Source organism: Colletotrichum jinshuiense, chromosome 4 (genome assembly GCF_051148585.1).
Source record: "Colletotrichum jinshuiense chromosome 4, complete sequence".
NCBI classification, from domain to species: domain Eukaryota; kingdom Fungi; phylum Ascomycota; class Sordariomycetes; order Glomerellales; family Glomerellaceae; genus Colletotrichum; species Colletotrichum jinshuiense.
This window is the reverse complement of record NC_139311.1, coordinates 2,190,209-2,214,086: the sequence shown is the minus strand read 5'-3', so window position 1 is coordinate 2,214,086 and position 23,878 is coordinate 2,190,209. Positions and strand designations below refer to the sequence as shown.

At 59.0% G+C, this 23,878-nt stretch overlaps 9 protein-coding genes across 9 annotated transcripts; 4 read left to right on the top strand and 5 right to left on the bottom strand.

Annotated features, from left to right (window-relative positions):
- Positions 1–250: 250 nt before the first annotated feature.
- EsH8_IV_000556 (SRPBCC family protein) lies at positions 251–2,450 on the top strand (the record flags this gene model as incomplete). Its single annotated transcript, XM_083265446.1, has 2 exons — positions 251–794; positions 898–2,450. 2 exons carry the CDS (start codon positions 251–253, stop codon positions 2,448–2,450), a joined length of 2,097 nt encoding a protein of 698 aa, XP_083124341.1.
- Positions 2,451–2,997: 547 nt separating this feature from the next.
- EsH8_IV_000555 (tRNA methylation protein TRM732 domain-containing protein) lies at positions 2,998–8,051 on the bottom strand (the record flags this gene model as incomplete). Its single annotated transcript, XM_083265445.1, has 6 exons — positions 2,998–4,984; positions 5,038–5,649; positions 5,699–5,929; positions 5,987–6,977; positions 7,031–7,890; positions 7,957–8,051. The coding sequence occupies 6 exons, from the start codon at positions 8,049–8,051 to the stop codon at positions 2,998–3,000; spliced, it is 4,776 nt and encodes a 1,591-aa protein (XP_083124340.1).
- Positions 8,052–8,569: 518 nt separating this feature from the next.
- EsH8_IV_000554 (60S ribosomal protein uL1) lies at positions 8,570–9,413 on the top strand (the record flags this gene model as incomplete). Its single annotated transcript, XM_083265444.1, has 3 exons — positions 8,570–8,656; positions 8,787–9,090; positions 9,151–9,413. The coding sequence occupies 3 exons, from the start codon at positions 8,570–8,572 to the stop codon at positions 9,411–9,413; spliced, it is 654 nt and encodes a 217-aa protein (XP_083124339.1).
- Positions 9,414–11,379: 1,966 nt separating this feature from the next.
- On the bottom strand, positions 11,380–12,212 carry EsH8_IV_000553 (Pre-mRNA-splicing factor Cwf15/Cwc15; the record flags this gene model as incomplete). The annotated part of the gene is made up of 3 exons (XM_083265443.1): positions 11,380–11,433; positions 11,494–12,123; positions 12,180–12,212. The coding sequence occupies 3 exons, from the start codon at positions 12,210–12,212 to the stop codon at positions 11,380–11,382; spliced, it is 717 nt and encodes a 238-aa protein (XP_083124338.1).
- A 288-nt stretch (positions 12,213–12,500) lies between these two features.
- Positions 12,501–13,455, top strand: EsH8_IV_000552 (exosome non-catalytic core subunit RRP45; the record flags this gene model as incomplete). The annotated part of the gene is made up of 2 exons (XM_083265442.1): positions 12,501–12,664; positions 12,723–13,455. The coding sequence occupies 2 exons, from the start codon at positions 12,501–12,503 to the stop codon at positions 13,453–13,455; spliced, it is 897 nt and encodes a 298-aa protein (XP_083124337.1).
- A 191-nt stretch (positions 13,456–13,646) lies between these two features.
- Positions 13,647–14,366, bottom strand: EsH8_IV_000551 (Arf family GTPase ARL3; the record flags this gene model as incomplete). The annotated part of the gene is made up of 2 exons (XM_083265441.1): positions 13,647–14,236; positions 14,318–14,366. 2 exons carry the CDS (start codon positions 14,364–14,366, stop codon positions 13,647–13,649), a joined length of 639 nt encoding a protein of 212 aa, XP_083124336.1.
- Positions 14,367–15,062: 696 nt separating this feature from the next.
- On the bottom strand, positions 15,063–16,338 carry EsH8_IV_000550 (NAD(+) diphosphatase; the record flags this gene model as incomplete). Its single annotated transcript, XM_083265440.1, has 2 exons — positions 15,063–15,751; positions 15,804–16,338. The coding sequence occupies 2 exons, from the start codon at positions 16,336–16,338 to the stop codon at positions 15,063–15,065; spliced, it is 1,224 nt and encodes a 407-aa protein (XP_083124335.1).
- Positions 16,339–17,620: 1,282 nt separating this feature from the next.
- Positions 17,621–18,829, top strand: EsH8_IV_000549 (PQ loop repeat-domain-containing protein; the record flags this gene model as incomplete). The annotated part of the gene is made up of 3 exons (XM_083265439.1): positions 17,621–17,679; positions 17,743–17,908; positions 17,996–18,829. The coding sequence occupies 3 exons, from the start codon at positions 17,621–17,623 to the stop codon at positions 18,827–18,829; spliced, it is 1,059 nt and encodes a 352-aa protein (XP_083124334.1).
- Positions 18,830–19,179: 350 nt separating this feature from the next.
- On the bottom strand, positions 19,180–20,700 carry EsH8_IV_000548 (major facilitator superfamily domain-containing protein; the record flags this gene model as incomplete). The annotated part of the gene is made up of 2 exons (XM_083265438.1): positions 19,180–20,262; positions 20,359–20,700. The coding sequence occupies 2 exons, from the start codon at positions 20,698–20,700 to the stop codon at positions 19,180–19,182; spliced, it is 1,425 nt and encodes a 474-aa protein (XP_083124333.1).
- Between the last annotated feature and the right edge of the window lie 3,178 nt (positions 20,701–23,878).

Genomic DNA, 23,878 nt, shown 5'->3' with positions numbered 1-23,878 from the left:
AAACATTGACATTTGAAGAGAGAGAGAAAAGGAGAAGAAGAAAAAGAAGACGACAACACCAACCACGAAGAGGAAACAACCAATCCCCGCCCGCATCCCAACATTGACGTCTTTGTTCGGTCTCGTCGGGCGACTTGGGCTATGACGCCCTCCTGTTAAACATCCACACAACCCCGAACTCTCTCTCCCGCTCCGCGCCAAGAACAACCACAAAACCCGCACACATCCCCCCCGAAAAACCAAAAACGCAATGGCGCCGCACCACGAACCCTTCAAGGGCCTCGCGCCCGTCAAATGGTCGGCCGTCGCCGAGGAGGACCCAAAGGAGTTCATGAAGAACGTCTTCGCCGACGCCCAAACGATCATCGAGTCCATCCCCGTCCCCGCCGCCGTCAGGCAGGCCGCGGCCTCCACCGGCCGCTCCCGCTCACACACCGACCCGCCGCTGCCCGTCGCCGACATCAACCGCTCCCTCTCCCAGCGCCAGACGGGCGCCGCCCTGAGCCTGGCCCGGGACTTGACCAAGGAGTGGAAGGAGGTCAAGGTCAACGCGAGGGACAACCCGCTGGCCATCAACGTCTACAAGCTGGCCGCCAAGGACGGCAAGGGCAGCTGGTTCGCCCGCCGCAGCGTCCACGACGGCCTGACGTTTGAGAAGTGGAAGCTGGGCCTCGAGCGGGAGTTTGCCGAGTCCATGAAGGTGCAGAGCGGGCCCGGCGCCGGCGCCATCCGCGGCATCGGCGCCGACAAGCGCGTGGTGCACGAGGTCGTCGAGGGCGCCGGGAAGATGGAAGGTGAGTTCTTGAACAACAGCAGCAGCAGCAGCAGCAGCAGCAGCCGCCCCCTCTTGCTGGCACGAAGGGCACCCGTTCGCTGACACGATCCCCCCCGCTGTAGTCTTCCAGCTGTCCGCGCAGTTCCCGGGCCCGACGGCCCCGAGAGACTTTGTGACCCTGCTCCTGAGTTCAGATTTCTCCGGCAACGCCCCGCAGGACACCGCCGCCGCCGCCGGCAGACGGCCGCTGAGGACGTACATGATCGTCTCGAAACCGTGCGTGCACCCCGAGTGCGCCGAGCGGCCGGGCTTTATCCGGGGCCAGTACGAGTCCGTCGAGATCATCCGCGAGGTCCCGTCCGACAAGCCCGCCGCGCTGACGCGCGCGCGGTCGTCGATCGACCTGAGCCAAGACGGCGCCAAGGAGCGGCAGGCCGTTGCCGAGTCGATGGGCAAGGAGGCGATCCTCCGCGCGGCGAAGAAGGCGGCGGACGGCGAGGCCCGCCACCGTGGCACGTCCGTCGACAGCGCCCCCGCCAGGGATGATACGGGGCACAACGGCGGGAGCGTCGACGAGGAGGCGTCGACGTCCATCGAGTGGCTCATGGTCACCCGCAGCGACCCCGGCGGCAACGTGCCCCGTTTCCTGATCGACCGCGGCACCCCGGCCGGCATCATCGGCGACGCGGGCAAGTTCATCAAGTGGATGACGGCCAAGTCGGCGGACGACTTTGCGACCTCGGACACGGAGCAGGAGAAGGCGAAGGAGGGCGCCAAGCAGGCCGAGAGCGACAGGATCGCCTCGCCCGCCGAGGTGGCCAGGAAGCCGACGTCGAACCTGGTGCCCGAGCCCTCGGCGCAGGACGACGCGGTCCCCAGCAGCAACGGCCTCTACGGCATCATCTCGGGCGCCTTCGGGATGGCCGGCTCCGTGGTGGCGAGCCGCATACCGAACGGGTACGGGCTGCCCGGGATATTCCAGGCGCCCAGCACCAACGGCTCGATAGCCGAGGAGGACGAGGAGGACGGGACGGACGAGAGCGACACGTCGTCCATCCGGAGCTTCGCGTCGGCCGTCGAGAAGACGGACGAGGGCGAGGCCGTCACGCCGCCCGAGACGACGCAGCCCGACACGCTGTCGCTGCACTCGTCCGGGTCCGGCGTCGGATCCCTGCAGGGGTCCAAGACGTCGTCGCACCACGAGCGGGAGCTCCGGAAGCTCCAGGAGCGCCGGCAGAAGATGCAGGACAAGATCAACAAGATGCAGGAGCGCATGTCGAGCAAGCGCGCCGAGGACTCGCAGAAGGAGTCAGCCAACCAGGCCAAGCTGCGCGAGAAGCACGAGCGGGAGATCGCCAAGCAGGAGGAGAAGTACCGGCGCGACCTGCAGCGGCTCGAGCAGCGCCGCGAGCAGGACGAGCGCAAGGCCGAGGAGAAGCGCCGGAAGCAGGCCGAGAAGGAGGAGAAGGGCAACATGGCCATGGAGCTCGAGCGCGTCAAGACGGAGCGGGACGTGGCGCTCAAGGAGATCGACATCCTCAAGGAGCAGATCGGCCAGCTGCAGAGCCAGAACACCATGCTGGTGGTCAAGATGGGGAAGCTCGGCGGGCTGAAGCGGCAGGATTCGGCCCTGAGCATCCCTGGGGAGAGGGTGGTCCACGCGGTCTCGAACTGAGGGGGGCGCTTGCTTGCGTCGAGCGGTGCAGAACCGGGGAGCAGACGGTGCTCTGAATCACTGGCCGGGAGAGTCTTATACCACAGGTGATGAGAGGGGGTGGTGCCTCCAGCAAAAGGACAGGATAAAACCAGCTTGGGGGGGGGGGCGGTGCACAAAAGGCAGCGGAAGGGGGAGGGCAGAAGGACAAGATGACATGATTTGTACTCATTAAGCATCCAAATGGCGTCGGGGCGTCTTAGCCTTTGCTTTATTTTTCTTTTATTTATCTCTCTCTAGCCATTTTATTTTTCTGCATATCTTCGAAGCATGGTATACGAAAGCGTCTCTAAGAAGAAAGAAATTGAAAGACTTTTACCATTCCCTTCTCTATCTTTGGATCTTTTCTTCAATCGTGTAACAAAATGACACCCCGACCCCCCAAACCTTCTATGATGCTTCTTTTTTTTCGTGCGAGGAATCCATCCGCTCATCCACCAGTCCATCCGTCCATACCATATATACCATACCGCCGACCAGCCGGCCGACCGACCGACTGACCAAAAAACTATACGGCCGCCGCCATCTCGAGCAGCAGCCCGTGGACCCTGCCGCGGCCGCCCACGCTCCGCAGCTGCTCCAACTTGCTCCTCAGCAGCTCGGAGCCGACGCCGCCCGCCGCCACCAGCGCCGCGGCGCAGAGCGCGATGCGGGCGTAGGCGGCGAAGACGTCGGGCTTGGAGGCCCAGCCCAGGGGCCCGTCGTCGCCGCACGCGTCCCCGGCCGCGAGCGCCAGGAGCGCGTCGAGGCCGTCGCAGGCCCACTGCGTCAGGGCCGTGGTCTTGCGGTCGTCGACGGAGGCGGAGGCGGGGGCGGAAAAGACGTCCCGGAGCACCGCGGCCCAGCGCTTCGACTCGCGGACCTCGTCGATGAAGAGGTTCTGCTCCTCGATGGCGAAGAGGGAGTCGTCGAAGCGGAGCGCCGCCGTCAGCTGCGCCGAGGCCGGCTCCCACTCCCCCGCGGGGTCCTGCTGGGGCTGGCCCGTGAGGCGGGACGCCAGGAGGGCGTGGAAGGCCGGGACGTCGCGGTACGTGGCGGCGATGTGCGTCAGCAGGCGGGACGCGGCGTCCAGCGGCGCGAGGGGCTGGGAGAGGATGTGCTTGGCGGAGAGGGAGGCCATGTCGCGGACCTCGTCGTCGTCGTCGTTGAGGGCGTCGTAGAGGGCGACCAGGGCCGGGAGGTACGCCGCGGGGGCGTCTGCGGCGGGGAGCGGGGAGGCGGAGGAGAAGAAGGAGGCGAGGGAGGCCGCGGACGCGATGCGCGTGTCGAAGGGGCGGGAGGAGTGGCCCGCGGAGGACATCATGGCGCCCCAGCCGCGGAGGGACTCCGGGGTGGAGGGGGAGGAGGGGCGGCGGGCGAGGGTTGCCAGGATGGGCCCGCTGGCGCGGATCACGGCGTTGGAGAGGTTCGGGTTCACCGTCTTGGTGGCGAGGGAGTGCCAGAGCCGGGTGAGGGTTTCCGAGGGGGGCAGGAGGTCCAGGTGGGCCTCGTCCGGGGAGGCGAGGACGAGGTCGAGGGTCTCTGCGAGGTTGTCGAGGGCGGCGGCGCGGGGGTCCGGGTGCGAGATCGAGAGGGCGAGCTCGGCGTAGAGCGCCGAGTAGGACGCCGCGGCTTCGGGGGCGAGGAGCGGGTGGTGGGTCGAGGCGAGGGTCTCGAGGGTCGTGATCGTTGCCTCGACGCTGATGCTGCTTGTCGCCAGGAGGGTCTCGCGGAGGGAGGAGGGGGAGGTGGTCGGGGTCGTGTGGACCGCGGCGACTGCGAGCTGGGTGCGGAGGAGCGCGCTTTGCGGGTTCTGGGAGATGGAGGGCGTCGAGGGTTGAGGCGCGGTCTGCGAGGAGGGGTGCGAGAGGGCGAAGAGGGAGATGAGGTTCTGCACCTCGAGGAGCGCGGCGCGGATGTCCGGGCAGTCCTTAAAGGACGCGGGGGCGCCGGCTTCGAGGCTGCCGAGGATCTCGACCAGGCGCGGCAGGGCCGCCGACAGCTTCTGGGGGGAGACGTCAGACAGCCTCTCGAAGACGGCCTTGACGGTCAGGAGACCGCCGTGCAGGTGGTTGTTGCGGTTCGAGGGATCGGCGGCCAGGGAGTTGTTGATGATCTCCTCCGCGGCGGCCACCCAGTCGTCGTCCTTGAGCAGGAACGAGCACAGCGCGCGCGCGGCCATCTCTCGGACGTGCCAGACGGGGCTGCCCAGGTATCCCGTGACTAGGCCGTAGAGCTCGTCGCGCGAGGCGTCGGGGGGCCCGGCGCGGCGGATGATGTCGAGGGCCGGGAAGACGGACTCGGCCGCGATCGTGCCGGTGTTGGGCTTCATCACCTCGCGGCCCGAGCGGAGGAGGTTGAGGAGGACGCTGGGCAGGATCGGGAACTTGTGGTATTGCAGCCTGGTCGTCTTGCCGTCCCAGCCGGCTTCGAGGGTCGCTTTGCTCTCGTTTGTGCCGAAGAGGTTGTCGAGGAGACTGCGGAGGAAGAGGAGACCGCAGTTACGGATGCCCCAGCTAGGTGCCGTGTTAGGAAAGTAGTAGAGGATAGGTGACGGATTCGGACTTACACTTCCGACTTGAGACTGCTAGCCGCGAGTTCCAGGCATTGCGGGATGTGAGGGGCGGATTTGCCGAGCTGGGTGATGAAGGAGCTCTTAAACATGTCCTTGAGGCAGTTCAGGGCGTGGACCTGGGGCAGCTTGGAGCCGTCCGACTCGGAGTTGAAGGCTGGTTTTTGCGCAATGGCGACCAGCTCCTCGATGACCTGGTCGAAGGAGGGCTGGGCCGCGTTGGCGGAGACGATGCCGGTGATCATGGCCGGGATACCCGCGGACCTTCGCGTGGTGGACGCCTGAGCAAAGATGCACTCCTTCGTTCCCTGCGAAAAAATTAGCATTTGAACATAGGTTGTCAAGGAGGTCATTCTCCTTACCTTGTACCATATATCAAGAAGCGTTTGGTCTCCTTCATGACCGGCCTTCGGGTCGTCCAGGTGCTTCACCAACTGACAGCAAGTCGCGAACGAAAGCGAGACTGTGTTAAAAGCGCCGCGATGTCTCAGATTGGAGAGTTGGTCAAAGGTGAGCGAACCGACGGTCGTGAAAAGCTCCGTTGAAGGGCGCAGAGTTCCCTGCTGAGACTTGGACTTGAGCGGCAGGACCATGACGCGCATCAGGGCACTGGTGATGTTAGTTATATGATCCACCGTTCTTCGACATTGTCGCATACCTGGACTCGTGGATGGCACGGAAGCTGTAACTCAGCAGGTCTTTCGTGTCGAGGCCTTCGAGATCCTCCAGCTCTTGCGGCAGATGACCCTCGGGAGAGTCGTCGCAGAGGATGTCCCTGACTGCAGCCCAGATACGCTGGCAGCACGTAACGATGCGGCCCTGGAGGATTTTCGTTGCTTCGAGCTCGGGTTCAGAAAAGCTCATATCGGCCGTGGCCTGCCAGATGTAGCTGCGTACGGTCAGTCCAGCTTTGACTTTGGGTGCGAATTCGGTTCTCGGTACTCACCGGAGAGAGGCGAAGTATCCATGCACGGGCGCCTCCAAGACGGCATTGCCCAAGTCAGCCTCGGCAAACGTAAGCTTGCTCTCGAGGAGATCCACCAACTTGGCAATGTGCGCAATTTGCGCTTCCCTGCCGTCGTAGAATCTGAAGAGCAGCTCGTTCGTCCGGGCCACGCCATCAGCGTGGTCGGCACGGGCGGTCCTTCGCGCAATGTCCTCGGATCTCAACAAGAACTCTTCGAGGGTGCCAGAAACCCCTTGCGTACCAACGAGACACTTGAAACGTTTGTCGGCAAAGAGGCTCTTGAGGACGGAGGTGCCATTCTCCCGAACATCGTCAAAGGGGTCCATGATGAGGTCGAGAAGCGTGCGGGTCCATTTCTCGTCAAACTGGTTGAAAAACAAAGCCTCGTCCTCCTCCGTCTCCCAGGTCTTGGCCGGATCGGCTTCGAGCTTCAGGATGAAGGCAACTGCCCTCAGCGAAGTGAAGTGTCGCTGGAACGAGGCAGTGGGAATCAGCTCCGACCGCAGGAAGCCGAGGTACCATGTCAGGAAGTCCTCGTGCTGCCTCAAGCTCTCCCGGAGTTTGTCCTCGGGCCAGAACAGTATGTTGGTGCGATGGTTCGTCTGCTTTGCTGGCGCCTTGGGGGCGGGTTTTGGCACACCCCCTGCGGCGGCTGAGGCCCCGTCAAAGGCCTGGAGCCGAGCCAAGCTCTTGTGTAAGATGAAGATGGCACCACGGTTTCGCTTGAACATGTCCTTCAACTTGCTGAGCACTTCCATGCGGAACTTTGCGTCCGACTCTGAGAGGTAGGTTTGGAGGTAGGTCTGCAAGAGACGGAAAGCCACCGGAGAAAAGGGCCTCGTGGTGGAAGGGGAGGCGATAATGAGCGACAGCGCCAGTGACCGGAGCTCATGGGAAGGGTGGGCGAGCACTCTCTCGAGCACGGCCTCTTCCAGAACGACCGAGGAGGACTCCTCTCTGTAAACGGCACCTATACCACCAACGTTAGTGGGTTCCCGCCATTGTGGTGAACGGGATGCATACCGGGCTCTTCAACCATGCCGACCTTCTTGCCAACTTCCAGCACTGCTAGGTTCAGTTGGGCCAGCGTGTCCAGCTCGGCCACGGCCGAGTCGGACGCAGACCAGATGCTGTTGATCTGCTGCAGGATCTGGACCGAGTCCTTGCGGTCGTCCTTGAACAGGGGAAGGAAAACATATGTCTTGATGCCCTCGAGCAGCGACGGCGTCGCGGAGATGGCCGCCTGCACCCAGCGGAGCCAGATCTCGACGCTGAACTGCTCGGCGCCAGCAGCCTGGGGCTCCTTCAGAGACCTCTGGCGCAGCGCCCTGAAGATGGTGACGATGAACTTGCCCGCGGTCGGGCAGACGTAGTGCATGGTCATCCACTCAAGCATCTGGCTGAAGAAGCCCTGCCACAAGCTCATCTCCGAGTCCCAGCTGCACGACGGCTGCGTCCGCCTGTAGCTCGCGGCGATGTCCTCGACGGTGAAGACGGACTTTGAGGCGAAATAGTCCATGGCCTTGAGTGACGACTTCACCAAGGGCTTCGTGGACTGCGGCCCGATGATGGATATTAGGGTGTCCAGGATGGTCGTCTTGACCACCTCGGAGACGGCCGGGTCGGGGTTGCGCCGGATGAGCGACGGCAACAGCTCCAGGACCAGCTTCATGGACCGGTGCTGCTCCGTCTCGTTCCACTTGATGAAAAAGTTGAACAGCCCCAGGCTGGGCTCCTTTGAGAAGGCCCATTTCTGCAGGGCCGGCTTGCTGGACTTGGAGCTTTGTTCGACAAATCCGCAGAGCTTTACACACGAGTTTCCAGAGACTCCCTTGGGCTGGGCAGCCAGGGACAGGAGATGGTCAAACACATCTTGCGCGATACTAGACAGGAAAATGTTAATTCACTGGTGCACCAACTACGTCGACTGAGGGCTCGAAATTTCTTACGAAGTCCATGACTCGGCCGGCTGCTCTTCAACCCATTTGAGCAAGTCACTCGGGTTGACGAAGCTCTCGTACTTGGGAACTGTATCTTGCTTCATCGCTATCTCATAACGGACGGGCCCGGTGAGTGAGTGACTTGGGTTTGAGTGAGGGGCACGGAAGCGAGCGCTGGCCGAGTGAGTAACAGGGGTGGTTCTCGGCGTATTAGTGGCGAGAAGCTTTGCACCCGGGACCAAAATCTGGCGTTCCTACGGACCTTACATAAAATCCCCAATGCAAGATGAGTCGTCGGAACGGCAAAGTATTGGATAAGGTACCTTGCTGTGAATTTTCACTGAGCGGCGCGGCACTTGGCTTGACTCGGCGGCCCGGCGAGAAGACTCATCGGTACCTTTTTTCAGCGACGCCGACCAATCGCCTGCGCCTTCTGGAACGACACGCGCACGGGCCGCTTTCACACACCCACAGCGGTGGCCAACCCCTCGTGCCCTAATTAAAAAGCCGGCCGCCCCGCCAAAACTTTTCGATCTTTTTTTTTTCCTCTGTTTTAATCCATCACCCACCCCAAACCAACCATCTTACCGTAAGCACCAGATTCCTGGGAGATATCGCAAAGATGTCGAAAATTACGGTTGCCCACGTCCGCACTCAGGTCGGAGAGCTCCTTGAGTACTCTCTCGAGACCAAGAAGCGCAACTTCCTTGTCAGTATTCCCCCTCCCACCCACCGACGATGCGCGCCGGCTCCCTCTCGTCCGCCTCGACTTGGCGGCGGCAGAAGTCTTTGCGCATCGATCAATCAACCACACCTACGGCTGCTAACACCCATTGCAGGAGTCTGTCGAGCTCCAGATCGGCCTCAAGAACTATGACCCCCAGCGTGACAAGCGTTTCTCCGGCACCGTCCGCCTGCCGACCATCCCCCGTCCCAACATGAGCATCTGCATTCTCGGTGACCAGCACGATATCGATCGTGCGAAGCACGGTGGTGTTGACGCCATGTCCGCCGACGACTTGAAGAAGCTTAACAAGAACAAGAAGCTCATCAAGAAGCTCGCCCGCAAGTACGACGCTTTCGTCGCTTCCGAGACTCTGATCAAGCAGATCCCCCGTCTCCTGGGTCCTGGTCTGTCCAAGGGTATGTCACCTTCCTGTTTCCCAATCAATTGCCACGCAAAGCATGCTAACAACCACACAGCCGGCAAGTTCCCCACTCCCGTCTCCCACGCCGACGACCTCACTGGCAAGATCAACGAGGTCAAGTCCACCATCAAGTTCCAGCTGAAGAAGGTTCTCTGCATGGGTGTCGCTGTCGGCAACGTCGGCATGACCACCGAGCAGCTGATTGCCAACATCATGTTGGCCATCAACTACCTCGTCTCTCTGCTGAAGAAGGGATGGCAGAACGTTGGCAGCCTTATCATCAAGGCTTCCATGTCTCCCCCCAAGCGCCTCTACTAAGTGCAGCGTCTCCCTTCGACGGAGCCTGTGGTAGAGTACCGCTGGGTTTCGTTGTGTCGAAGGCTTAAGTGTCTATTCGCATAACGACCCAATGTGGAACGAGAATTACGGGCACTCATAGGAAGCTCTGCGCAAGGATCAGGAGCCAGCCAATACAATTCCTCCTTATCCAAAATGTCACATGTGCCAACTAGCGATGAACAGTGAACGTGTAAACGGTGTTTGACAACACGGGGTTGCCAAGCCCCCGTCGTAGCCCGGTTGCTATGTGCAGTACCGCACATGCTAATACCAAGGAGGTTTCCGCCAGCAGCTAACCTTTTAATTTACGAAATGTCCTCGCACAACGCTCTAGAGTACTAGGCAGGGGGCATGAGAAAGTCATGGGGTGGGCGGAGAGGATAAGAAGTGCTCGAAGATGACCATCAAGCCCCATTTGCGGTCTGGTTGCCTGCAGCAATAAAACATGCAGGGTTATATGGTCTGCTCTAGGCCGGCAGTCAGGGTCCTCGCGATGCCTTAGCCAGCCTCTCACAGTTCCATTTGTCAAAGCAGTTGATGAAGTTAGACATCGTAGCGGCCAACTTTGCGGCCCTGTCGGCGTCCTCATTCCACGTGCGCGGGATCTTCCAAAAGCGAACAGCGAGGCCGTCGTCGTGCAGCTTTCCGACGTCGCGATGACGAGGCTTTTGAAGGTCTCCAGCGCCCACCGGCGACGGCGGAGGGCGGCAATGACGGCGCGCAGCTCTGCGTGGTTGCTGGTGTGGTGATAGACGTTGCCGTCGAGACCGCGGTCCTCGAGGCGGAAAGCGTCGCCACCGCTCTCGTCGCCGGCGTAGGCCGGCTTGAAGATGAAGGAGCAGCCCCCGCACGCATGGACGTCTCCGTTACCGAAACAGGCGCCGTCGGTGTAGATCAAGAACTCGAATCGGTCGTAACGGTTAATGAAGCGCTCGACCGGGACAGACGCCGTCATGGCGTAGCCTGGAAGGAAGACTTGTTGCGGCGGTACCGGGACCTTGAACTGCCGGTTAAATTTGGTAGGAATCACATTGCCGAAAGGTGAGACATGCGTAACAGCGCAGACGGAAGGGACGAGAGTAGGCGATGCCTCCGATGGTGGTAATGAGCCGACCGCTGGGCAGCTCCGGGTGATCAATCTCTGGCGGCCAAATCATTGTGCGATCCGATTGACCTGAAGTTGAAGTGAGGAGGGGAATGGAAATGAAACTCGATAGTCAAGTCGCCGAGGCCAAAGTTTCTTTTAGGCCTCTCAGATAACGTAATTGTAAGGGGATCATTCACTCAAATCCTAACATTGCCAGCTTTATGTAAGATTGTGTCTTCGTATGTGGTATAGTTCTGGGACCTTTCTCCAAAGTGATATCGGACTACGGGTATTGTGTCGTCACCGCCAGCGCCAGCGCCGGCATATTCCTCAAAATGACTGTGCTATATGCGCATTGTTACTGGGGCTGATAGTCAAAGTAGATAACTTGGGACGCCAGAGGTCCCTTGCTAGATGCAGCTGCGCGTGTTGGTGTCCCCAGTGAACTCCGTATCCTATCAGTACCTTGTCGTAGTAAATGTAAACTTGGAGGTTGCATGCCCCCAAACAAATACATACTTGGGAGACAAAGAAAGTCGCGGTTTTGCTTGCGAATCTTGTATGGCAAAAGAAAAACAGCCGATATATGGCATGGGGGAGGCCTCAAGGAGTTCAAACAAGAAACAAGAAACAAATGCGAAAATGCTATTTGGACCGACCCTCCGCGCCATGTTGCTTGCTGTAATTCAAATAAGAGCGCTTCGACGGGGTTCCGATGCCCAAGGGACGGTGTGAACGAGAACCCGTAGGCGTAGGGAATATCTTCATAGTCGTAAAGGGACAACGTGCTGAAATCGAAAGTCGACTTGCGAAGCAGAACCAAATTGAAAATTTTCCGCCCAAGTCGGCGGCGGGTATCTATCTAACATACTTGCTCATGAATCGTTTGTGAAAATCGGAGCGGAGGAGATCCTGCAACCAAGTCAGCATCACAAACATCAACAACCACTTGTCACCGGGGCCAAAACTTACGTTGATAAACTCCTTGCTCTTCCCCTTGTCCTCCGTGCCTCTCGCCTGGTTCTTGAAAACAACATCGTCGTCCCACCGTCGCTTCATGTTGAAATCGGGCTTGTTCAGCAACGGGTTCCCCAGCGCGATGTCCCTCTCCCTCTCCTCTTCCTCGGCCTTGGCCCTCTCCTGCTCTTCACGCTCCCTCTTCTCCGCTCTCTCGCGCCGGATCTTCTCCATCTCGCGCTGAAGCTCTGCCTCCTCGTCGTCGCTGTCCTCGTCGCTGTCGCTAGCGTCATCGTCCTCCTCGTCTTCGTCTTCCGAGCTGGCGTCCACGTCCCGCGACTCTTCCAATATCCGCCGCCGTTTTGTTTCAAAGTCTTCTTCGCCGTCTGCTTGTGAGCCCGCCTCGAGGGCGCGCTTCACGCCGCCGGATGGCGCGTCGTCGGCATCGGAGGCGGACGGGGGAGGCACGCCTCCGTTCTTCTTGGCGAAGTGGGCGGCCTCGGCGGCAAGGAGCTCGGCTCTGAGGTCGTGTGCGTCGTCGTCCGCATCGCCACCCTGACCGGCCTGGCGGAACTTGAGTTGTGTGTGCGCCGGCAAGAGGCGCTGATGGTAGGCCGGGCCTCGGAGGGCCTCTTTGCCTTTGGCCTGAGAATACTTGTTAGCAAAACCCTTCAATGACAGAGCTGAAAGGCACCACATACCGGGTCGAACGTGGGACGGTGAGCGGTGGTCATCCTGGCGAGTTGTGACGAGATGCAGGAAAAGAGAGTTTGGTGTTTGGCGATGCCGAAGTTGGCTGGTCAAGGACGGTACGAATGGACCTTCTGCACCTGCACGCGCATGGAGCTGGCTGATGGTGGGCCTGTTGCAGGGGGCGGCAACAAATAAGGCTTCCACCGCCCGGCAGAATTTTTGCAGCGCCCCGCCAATGCGATTGACCTCACTATGCACCTTAGGTCACTACCAAATTCAAGAGACCCTCAGTCTGAGATTACTTCCACGGTCCATATTCAACCGCCAAGATGCCCAGAGAAGCCGAGCCGTCAGCAAATGAGAAGGCCTTTGTCACACAAGCTCTCAAGGAGAACTTGAGACTTGACGGCCGAGAATTTGATCAGTACCGAAAAGTCGATCTCACTTTCGGTGATGAGTATGGAGTTGCCAACGTTGAGTTGGGCAAGACGAGGTCAGGAGAGGACAAGAGCATACCCATTTAAAGAAATATAGACTAACGCATCTCACAGAGTCCTCGTCAAAGTCTCGGCAGAAGTGACGGTGCCCTACTCAGACCGCCCGTTCGAGGGCGTTTTCCAGATCACCACCGAACTGAGCCCCATGGCCTCGCCCGCTTTCGAGGTCAACCGCCCGACCGAGGCCGAGGTCCTTCTTTCCCGCCTCCTGGAGAAGACGATCCGCCGCTCAGGCGCCCTCGACACCGAGTCCCTCTGCCTCATCGCCGGCAAGAAGGTCTGGTCCGTCCGCGCCGACGTTCACGTCCTCTCCCACGACGGCAACCTCGTCGACGCATCCTGCCTCGCTGTTGTCGCGGCCCTGCGCCACTTCCGCAAGCCCGACACCAGCAACGAGGGCGAGGCCCTCACCATCTTCACCCCCGCCGAGCGCGAGCCCGTGCCCCTGAGCTGGCTGCACAGCCCGTTCTGCGTGACGTTTAGCTTTTACGGCGACGAGGGGGAGATCACGCTTGTCGACGCCAATTGGCTTGAGGAGCAGCTAAGGACGAGCAGCGCGACGGTCAGTCTGAACAAGCACGGCGAGATTAGCCAGATTTCCAAGCTGGGAGGCACGCCTGTGGAGGCGGTGACGCTGTTGCACTGCGGCAACGTGGCGTTGCAGAAGGCCAAGGACTTCTCCACGTTGGTGGACCAGAGGTTGGCGGACGACGCCAAGCGGAGGGACAAGGGCGGTCTCATATCAGAGCTCCTGTCTGCAGAGAACGACAGAGTGGTGGATGCATAGACAGGTCATGCCCCCAAAAAAATTGTAAAATGATACCCAGCCATAAACGCTTCGCAAAATCATACCCGCGGTGAGAACCGCTCCCTAGGGGTTACTCGTCTTTCCTCCTGGGTCTCCAACTCCAGTAACGCCGATCTAATGGGCCCTGTAAATATCATGCCTCGTGAAACGACGACCTCGGCCGGCGCCGACTACCGCATCACCGGCGGCCTCGACTCCTTGTTCCACTTCACCCGCGACCTCACCCACTCCACCGCCTCCTTCACGCCCGTCCCCGTCAGCGCACTCACAGGCAACACCCTCGAGTCGCGGATGCTGCTCGCCTTCTCGCCCTCAAACACCTTCTTCACCAGCCCCTCCTTGATCCGCACGACCTCGACGCAGTCCTCGCGATCCTGCTTGTTCGCCAGCACCAGCACCGGCACGCCCTCCGTCTCGGAGTGCTGCAGCACATCCTCTAGCACCAAGCGGCACTCGTCGAGACGATCGGAGCTGTCGTGCTCGAGGTTCCCGTCGCCAATGTCGGTCGAGTCGATGATGAAGACGATGGCGTGCGCCGAGGCGTAGTAGCTCTGCCACAGCCGGCGCAGCGAGTGCTGCCCGCCGACGTCCCAAATCTTGAGGTACATGTCCGGCAGGGTGATGGTCGAGACGTTCTGCCCCACCGTCGGCACGGTCTTGAGCTTCGGATCCGGGTGCGAGGGCAGGAAGATGGACTTGACTTGTTCGTGGAATGTTGTCTTGCCCGCATTGTCGAGGCCGAGGAGGATGACGGAGTACTCTGCAGGGAGAAGAGAGGGGAGAGGTTAGCTAGGGCGTCGAAGGACGAAAGAGATAAGGCTGCTTCAGTTCATGCGCGAACCTTCTTTGCTGGTGGCCAGGAGGTAGAGGCCTTTTGCTAGGTGGTACATGCTGGGCAACGATTGCTTGCACGCAAGCCGGCTGCGATGCTACGGACGGGCGATGGTCGGGAGACTGTTGGCGCCGGGACAGGTGGAGGGTTCGATGGCGGCGCAATTGGCGGGATGTGGATGGATGAGGTGGATGGAGCTTGACGGGAGCGGGTGCTACAGCTTGTGCTGGTCTGCGGCACTGACACGCTGTCCGGTGCTTTGGTAGTGGGGGGAGCTACAGGGGTTTCAGGGGACATCGTGTTGGCGGCTCCTCAGCCCTACGTCCCTCTCCCACGTGATGCATGGATGTCAGGCGAGTGTGAATCGTCTCAAGACCTCACGGCATGTTTTGTCTTATTCGAATGTTGTTGGGAATTGGTTGTAGTTTTTAATACGAGATTATCTTACAAAATATTCACCCATTTCATATTTCGACACTCCGAAACGCTTGTACCCGAACCAAACGACATGCTGCCCGCCTCTGTCTCAAAGTATCGACCTCCAAGAACACTGCTTGGCTCTACAGATGTGGACTAAATAGCCAGTCACTTACAGGAAACGGTGCACTTTCGTGCTCTTTTATGAGGACTCTATGTGTGGACTTTATTGTCTCAAGAGGCGAAGTAAGCAGTTCTAAGCAACTCTATTGATCCGGTTCTATCATTCAATATCTGAGAACGCTGTCACCCATCTAACTCCAGACGCTTAACAAGCTCACATCTTTGGCAAAACTGTCGCGTAGCCATCAACCACGGCGGTTATCAGCCTGTTGGCAATGGCTGTGGGAGGAGGCAACCGAAGGCCGCCCTCCTTATAACCCTCAGGAGCAGGTTCACCAAGGCCGCTCACTCCATACTTCAGCGCATCCTTGACCACATCGAGAGGGAACCACTGCGCATCCTGTAGCTCAGGGTCGTTTCCGAGATCAATCGTCTCGCCGTCGGGGAGAGCCTGCGCAATGGCACCAATCATCAAGCTCGCGGGGTACGGCCACGGCTGACTCGAGTGAATAACCACCCGCCCGACTCTCACGCCGCTCTCTTCCAGGACCTCACGACGAACGGACTCCTCGATCGACTCGCCCGGCTCAATGAAGCCGGCAAGTGTGCTATACCAGTTGGGAGGATACCTCTTGTTCCGACCCAAGAGCACCTTTTGGCCGTCGGAAGAGACAACGGCAGCGATCATCGTCGGATCCGTCCTTGGGAAGCTGATGTTGGAGACACCTTTGCGAGTGGCACACTCGGCTCTCTCGCGGGGAGTGTCCGACCCAGCAAGGTCGGTGGGAGGGCACAACCGCTTGTAGCCAGTGTTGCCGGACAAGGACGGCTGTCCGCATCCAGCACAAAACTTGTGGCGGGTGTTCCAATCCGCAATGGATCGGGCCTGAGCATAGATGCCGGCTGATATGTTGTTAGTCACTGGAAAGGGGGGCGAGTTCGTCACAAAGCTCACCAGCGTCCGGCTCAAGCGACATCGGCCTCATGCCCTCAAGAAACGTGTAGCCCTTGCTCGCCTGGGCCTCGATAAGTTTGTTGGCGGCATCGGCATATGAGCCCTTGGGCGTCACATCGACCGCGAACCAGGGCCGGCCCTTGAGGTCCTTGTACTCGAATGGCACATCGGCACTCTCCTCCAGGCCCAAGAAAATAACGAGCGGCTTGGTGACCGTTGAGTCAAAGTTCTTGATCAGCTCCTCCTCCGACGGCCCGAACGGGTCCGCCGTGGTCAAAGGCTTAACGTCTTCGTATGACACAAACTGAACTTTTGCGGGTGCGCTGACCAGGGGGTTGAGGTCTTTGAGAAGCATGAACCTGGTATCCTTGAACTGGAATGCGGCCCTGATAAACGTGTGGTCGGTACGAAGCCATCCCACGCGGTTGAGGACGCTGCCGGCGAAGTAGTTGACGGTTTCCCGTCCGAACTTGCGGGACAACATGGAGTCGGGATCGTCGACCGGTGCAGGAAGATTCCAAGCTTGAGAACCCATGCCGATATTCTTGTAGCGGCGGTGAAACTATCGCGGGATTTCCGGGCTGGGCCTTTCTAAGGATCGACGTCAATATGTGAGATATGTATATATGACGGCACGCTAAACTTTAATGCAAATCGATCTTAAAGCACCAATAACAATATTCCCGGGAGAGGGTTTGCGACGTCTAAAATATGGAATATCAAAAGACGTCCAGTGGCGGCGGCGGGCTGTCCCGGCTGATTAATCAGTTTGACGAGGGAAGCTAGAATAAGATGGAGGGGACCCAATCCGATGGAGCCGTCACGGTGAATCACGAGTCGCCGCTGGGCTCCGATAAATGGAGCCCCCCGGAGTTCCCCTCTTGTTAGAGAGCCGTGCGGGAAGAGAGACACATCGACTTTTCATGCACGACCCGGAGTTGTCACGGCATTCGGGCTAGTGGTGCGTGCAAGACGGGCGCTGCGAGTACGACAACTCTCTTTCTCTATCTCTCTGTCTGTATTGCGATAAGGACGGCATATTTTGAGTTTCTTATTGGATCAATCACCTGGGAGAGACTGGACGAGCACATGAGAGTTCATCCCAGAGATGCAGCGCTCCAATAGCAGCTTTTATTGCGACATCTCGGATGTGAGTGAGAGATGAGGGCCGCTTAAGCTTATCCACTCGACTTGGCCCCCGAAATCGCCCAGAGATGCGAGTAGGATTCTGCCGAGGTGCAGGCTCTGAAGGGGAAGCATAAAATCTTAGTCATCCGTCCTCGACACAGCATCCCGACACAGGCGGGCGGGCACACCGCCGCGGCAAAAGTTAGGCGAGCTGAATGCACTCACTGACTCTGTACATTAAGTATAGCTGGGAAAAGTGGGCGTTTCAGCGCATCCTAGCGCCCTCTCCCCCGCATTTTGGTACCCTTCCGGCGCTGGCAGTGACGTCTTGACTTCGCTAAAGGCCCAGCTGGCGAAAGAATATTGCACGCGCACGTGGACGCTGATGGCGCAAGCCCAGGCGGAAACGGAAGTGGGCGGCGGCGGCAAAGGGCCCTGCAAGATGGCGACCATTCTTCGCGAAATGTGATGTCTTGCCCGTGCGAAAAGTCTTCCCACCTCATCGTCAAATTTTGGGGGGACAAACTTTTTTTTTCGTTGCCATTGCCGCTCCCACCCTTGGAAAGGCAGTTGGTTTGGTTCGTAGAACTAATTGGCCATTACTTGCACTTCTTCTTCCCCCGAGTTTCTGTAGATTCCCTCCCCTTTGTCTGTTCCTTTGTCGCATTTGCTCCGGCCGACCTCGCATCATGGGCCCCCCTACCGCACCACTCAACCTCGACGTTGAGGCCATATCTGGCATTTGCGGGTGAGTACGCCTTTCTGGCCTCCTCGAGGCCTCGCAACCTCTATACTAAGTAAATGCGTCCAGTTCCATCTCGATTGCCTGCTGGGTTGTCGTTTTCTCGCCCCAGATCCTCGAGAACTTTCGCCGCGGCAGCGCTGATGGCCTGTCACTGCAATTCATCATCGTATGGCTGGCCGGTGATGTCTTCAACATCCTGGGCGCCCTCTTCCAGGGCGTCCTCCCGACGATGGTGAGTCAGACCAGAACCCTTGCACATCTGCTCGTTGACCATGCTGCATCGAGAACCCCGGCTGACGCTATGACTCCTTTCCCCTAGATCATCCTCGCCATCTATTACACCATCGCCGATGTCGTCCTCCTGGCACAGTGCTTCTATTACCGAGGCTTCACCTGGAAGGACGAGGTTGTCCCGCCGGCCCCGAAGCCGCGCAACCGCACGGGCGAACCGAACGAGCGGACCGGGCTCCTGCCCTCCGCAGTCTTCGACCGTGAGCGCCGAGGTTCGGATTGGTCCAACCTCTCCCCGGCCGCGCCAATGCGCCCCGAGACCGCGCCCGTCCCTCCCCCGAAACCCGCTTCGATCCTGCAGGCGTTCCTGTGGAACACGACGGCCGTCCTGATGGTCTGCGCCGCCGGTGTCGTCGGCTGGTTCCTCAGCCGCAGGTACTCTCACGCCGACGAGCCCGGCCACGAGACCAACGACGGCGATGCCCTGACTTTCAACACCCTGGGCCAGGTCTTCGGCTGGCTCTGCGCCGTGTTGTATCTCGGCTCCCGGCTGCCGCAGCTCCTCCTGAACTACCGTCGCAAGTCCACCGAGGGCGTCAGCATGCTCTTCTTCCTGTTCGCTTGCCTCGGCAACTTGACCTTTGTGCTCAGCATCTTCGCGTACGATCCCCGTTGCAAGCACGATGTGTGCGCCCCCGGCGAGGCGAGCCGCATCTACGGACGCTACATGTTGGTGAACCTGAGCTGGCTGGCAGGCAGCCTGGGCACCCTGTTCCTCGACATGGGTATCTTTGCGCAGTACTTCATGTACCGCACAGATGAGTTCGCCAGCGATGGCGAGGACGAAGACGACCAAAGCATCGACGAGGATCATTGGGATCAGCGGCCACTCCTCGCGCGCGGCGACTCGGTCTACCCGTAAGAGGCGGTCTTGTGTTGTCGATCATTTTTAAGGTTTTCGAAAATTTACATTCGTGGTACGTATTTTCGGCGCATTTAATACACGGAAAAGGTCTGGGCGGTCATTAGTTTATCTTTTAAAGAGTATTTATTGCATTATTTCGGTCTTGGAACTCGGCATCTAAAAAAGAAAGGGGGCTGCATCATCTGGGGAATTAAAAGAGAAAAAAATGGGCAGGTCCGTAGAGGTAGATCATTTGACGGGGATCATTTGATTATTATCTAGAAGAAAAAGCATCATTCAGTTTACTTCACTTCTCTGGCTTGTCTTGGCCTCGTCCCAAACACACCGACAACCTGCGGTCCCTTTGCTCACAACCATCCAATCCTCTTCCACAGAAAGCTCGTCCCGCCCATAAGAGCAGTGGCGCCCGTGAACACAATCAGCGTGCCATAGCCGCTTCCGTACCCGTAGGCGGACTCCCCCCTCCACGGCGCACCCTTGATCAGGGCCTCGCTCAGCGGGCCCGAAATAACGTTGCCGATCCCCCGCCCCGCAGCCAGCATGCCGAAAACCATGCTCGGGTCGACGCCGCGCTCCTTTTCCCGCTCGTGCCTCACCACCTCCTTCATGATGCCGGGCCAGGCCGACGTGTACGCCCCGGCAAACATGCCGTAGACGACGCAGAAGAGGTACAGCACCCCCAGGCTCGACGAGAGGCCCCAGATGAGGAACGTGCCGACGGTGGCCCCCGCGCTGGCGAGCATCAGGCACAAGGGGGCCGAGAAGCGGTCGACCAGGGACCCCATAGCGACGCACCCGAACACGGAGGCGACGTTGATCAGGAGGATGGTCAGGGCGGAGGTGTAGGCCGAGGCGCCCAGGGTCGACTGCGCGTAGGACGGCAGGTAAATGCCCGGGAGGAAGAAGCCCAGGGCCTCGACGATGTTGGCGACCTGGTGCAGCGCAAAGGGCCTGCTGAGCAGGAAGCGGAGGTTGCTGAAGGGGCGGGCGTGCGTCGCCGACGCCGCCATCTGCGACACGGGCAGCCTCGGCTTGATGAAGAACGCCAGCGGCGCCGTGAGCGCGAACAGCAGCCCGGACCACAGGCGGAGCGTCGTGCGGAAGCCCAGGGAGCCGAGCAGGTACTCCATCAGCAGGGGCAGCACGACGCCGGCGAGGCCCGTGCCGGACCACATGATGCCGTAGGCGAAGCCCTTGCGTCGGATGAACCACTGGTCGATGTAGAGGATGCAGGGGCAGTAGGCTATGCTGCCGCCGACGCCGTAGAAGATGCCCTGGGTGACGACGAGGTGGGAGACGGTGCTGGAGAAGGAGGACATGGCGAGGGCGATGCACATGATTAGCAGCCCGAAGATCGGGGCGTAGCGGGACTCGCGGGGGAAGAGACGAAGGAGGCCGATCACGATTGGACCGGAGAGGTACATGATTCCCTGGAGGCGTTAACTCGAGGGTCCCCGGAAGGGAAGGCAATTACACTGCCGTCCGGTTGCACGAAGTGAGCATGATACAAAGGAATTCGGGCTTACCATTGCGCAAGTACCAATCACGGCAATGTTGGGCTGGCCTGCGAAGGGCGGGTTGCTGGAGTAGTAGTTCTGGAAGACGCCAAAGGAGAAGGGGAAGCCCCAAACGAGCATCTCGATGGCGAAGCAAGCGGCCAGAAAGAGCCACGCCTGCTTGCCGCCATCGACGGGCGGAAGGGAGGAGAACTCCTGGCTTTGGCTGTGGGAGTCGTTTACGCCGTCACCGGGCTCTGTCACCGAGTACGGGTCACGGGAGTGGGGAGCAGCCGCCTTCGCCGGTGCCGGGACCGGGACTTGGTCGGCGTGCGGGGTGAGGTGCCTGAGCTCTGTGTCTGAGGAAGACATGGTCGTGGGTTCTTGTCTCCAATAGAAAAAAGAAGAAAAGACTTCAAAGAAAGATAACGAAACAAGTTTATTTAGAGCCCTTTTCTCACTCCTTCCCTACTCCTCGAGTTAAAGACAGAGGAGGTTGTTGATAAGCGGCGGGTCGGTGGCTTTAAAGTCTAAAGGATTGTCTCCGGGTCTCGGCGCGAAACCCACACTACGCCCTCCGATTGACTTTCCGACAAGGGGCGATTGGCATGGCGGCTGGGAGGGAGGCGGGCTCCAATCCGAACCCACGGCAGCCGATGACTAGAGGCCCAGTTCCGCTGCGCATCTGATTATTAATTGATTTTCAGCCCCGGTTTCTTGGTGTATTTCCCTGCCCATCTTGTCGCTTTTGAATCGGCCACTACCCCTTGGGGCCTGTGGGAAATCCAACCCCGCGTTGGCTGCGGGGTCGTGTGTGCAGGTAGCATCGTGGGGAGACGCAACCGGGAGGAAAATCCAAGCGATCTGCGTACGACCTGAAGCTCGCCGAAATTTTTCGGCGTGGCCGGAGCCATAATTTCTCTAAGCCCTTTTTGCCCTTCGAATATTTTCGGCTCACAGCTTGATCCACCTAACAAAGAGCTTTCGGTTTCATAAGACAACCGTCGATGGGACTCAATCGGCACGGGGCGACCGGCGGTGTTATTTGTGTCCCGGCGTTGCTGCCGAGTCACTCGCACACAAGGTTCCGGGACTCCGGCTCCGTCTTCCTAGGTCCACTACCCGACCCGGACTCCGAAGCGAAGACGTCGACGCCGGCCGGATCTGAAATGACGTTTGGGACCACCAATTTCGTAAGCAAAGGAGCATGATTGCAACAACCACGTCTCGTATTAATGATACTTTTCAAGGGGCAGCTCTCGGGGCAAGGGCTGCAAGTCTGATCTAATGGCCTTCAACCTATGAACCGAGGTGCATTAACACGCGTCTTGTCGCACCTGCCCGGTCAGGCCATTTCAAAGGCAAGGTACAGCCGATATTCATCTGCAATAATATCGATATCCAACCCCCTCTCTAAATGCAGATTGTATCTCCAGGCGCTCTCTTCGAAGCAATCATTTTTAACTCCCCGGTCCCATTGGGCCTTGCGTCTGAAGTTTCATCGTTTCAAGTTGACTCCCACAACACTCAACCCCCAACAAACCTACCCTGATGTCTCTCAAAACACAACGTTCGCTACCACCTCGAAAGCAGAATGTCTCTCTTGAGTCGTTTCCCGTTGCACCTGTTAAGGCTGAGAAGGAAAAAAACACCCAAAAAACTACGCTCCGACCAACCCTTGTAACAATGCGATAACATCCCACAATACCACCTCAGATCGCTCGGATCCGTGGCGACAACCCCGAGATGCAGAAAGAGGCCATTCCTCCGCGGCAGCCATTAATTGGTAACGAGTCAGCGTCGCGCGATCAGCCAGATCGGGCCTTCCGGGATCCTTCTACTCCACAGCCGCCGAGGAACACTTCCCGTCGGTACCACGTACGGCTAATTCTGGAGTACGGGCTCTGTTTAAAGAGAAACTAGCAAGCCTCAAAATAGCCGCCCTAGCGGCCAAGTTTTTTTCTTTTTTCCTTTCTCACTCTCTCAACGACGTCGTCTCATCCTGCTCTTTTTATCCTTTGCAGCATACCGCAGGCCCCATTTGGGACGGACTGGTAAACAAACCCCACGCCGAAGAAGCCATCTTTCGTCCCAAGGAGTGATGTAACGCCAGCCGCAAACTTTCCCGCCCATTACTACCGTGCTGCATCACCCGTTTGTCATGCAAACGTATCCCGCATTCTGTGTCACCCATTGCCCCCCTCCCAGAAGCCTCCCCCGCTGAGGTCATTCCACCCCTCCCTTACCACCCAGGGACCCCCCCGACTCCCGTGTTGCGGTGCACACCACGAGGTCAGGCGCAAGCCCTGTCTCAGCACCGTTTGCTGGAAAGGATATCCCAAGCTCACATCACGCTACCGCGGTGAGCACTCACCGTAGAAGCATGTGTGTGTGTGAGTAAAAGTACCGAAAGTGCGGATGCTCTCTGTAGGTCGGTCGACAGCCGAACCCGCAAAAAAAACCTAAACACACCGAAATGCCAACCCAAGACCCCGCCGGTCGCCTGATTGAAGCCTCGTCCATCCTTGCAGTGTTCCCTCGCTTTCTGAGCGCCGCGTATCCCCCTTCCTACAACCGGTGTCGTGGGTACAGACAAAGTCAACCTCGATCCGGGCTGTCAGCACACGGTCGCCAATCCGGCCCGTCCTCCTCTCACCTGAGCGCCAGGCTGGGCCTCACTCAGTCTGCCTTCCGTCATGCAGACGGGGGACCCCCCGGGACCCCGTGGGCCAAGCACCTCGAGCTCGGTTTCCCAAATACTCCCTTCCCATGCTCCGCGGCTGTTATTAAGAGATCGATCGCAGTTCCGCACGCTCTCGTCAGCCCGTCTTGGTTTTGCGTCTTGGTTTTCCCAAACAAACGAAAAAAAATCTGTAACTCACTTACTCACTTACACATAACCCACCCTCGTTTCCCAGATCTTGTACGAGAGCACCGCGAACGCTCATATATATTCGGACGAAGCCTCAACCGACCGGGAAACAATCTTTGCGACCCTCTCGCAAGTAATTTTTTTTAATCCCCCGAACACAAAGAGAAACAGAAACGAGAAAAAGATGTCGGCCCAGATCGAGTATAATCAGATGCCAAGAGAGCCCGCGCCAGCCATGCTCTCGGAACAGAAAATCAGCTCCGAGCAACCCGTGAGTTTCCCAGCGTAGCCTCCCCCTCGCGCCAGAGGATGCTATTTCCAAGCCATTTACGGTGTGATTTGATCACATCGAGACGCAAATCCCCACCCGCGGACTACTGGAACCCGTCCTACCCCCTTACGACCGGTTTCCGAAAGCGAGCTAACCGATCGTTCACAGAGCCCAGCCCAACCCATGACAGCAGACCAAACACTAACTCTTCGCGGCGGAAGAGGTGGCGATGGCGGAGTAAGTAAAACACAAACGCACAATCCCCCACCCCACGAGCCTTGCTGCCCACGCTGCCTTTGACATCAAAACTTGGGCCCCCCACCAAGGCTTCCACGCACGTCTACACAAAACCTCGCAATCGGCCTCGTATAGTCGCGTGAAGTCGGGGAAAAGCTGATGCTCAAGGC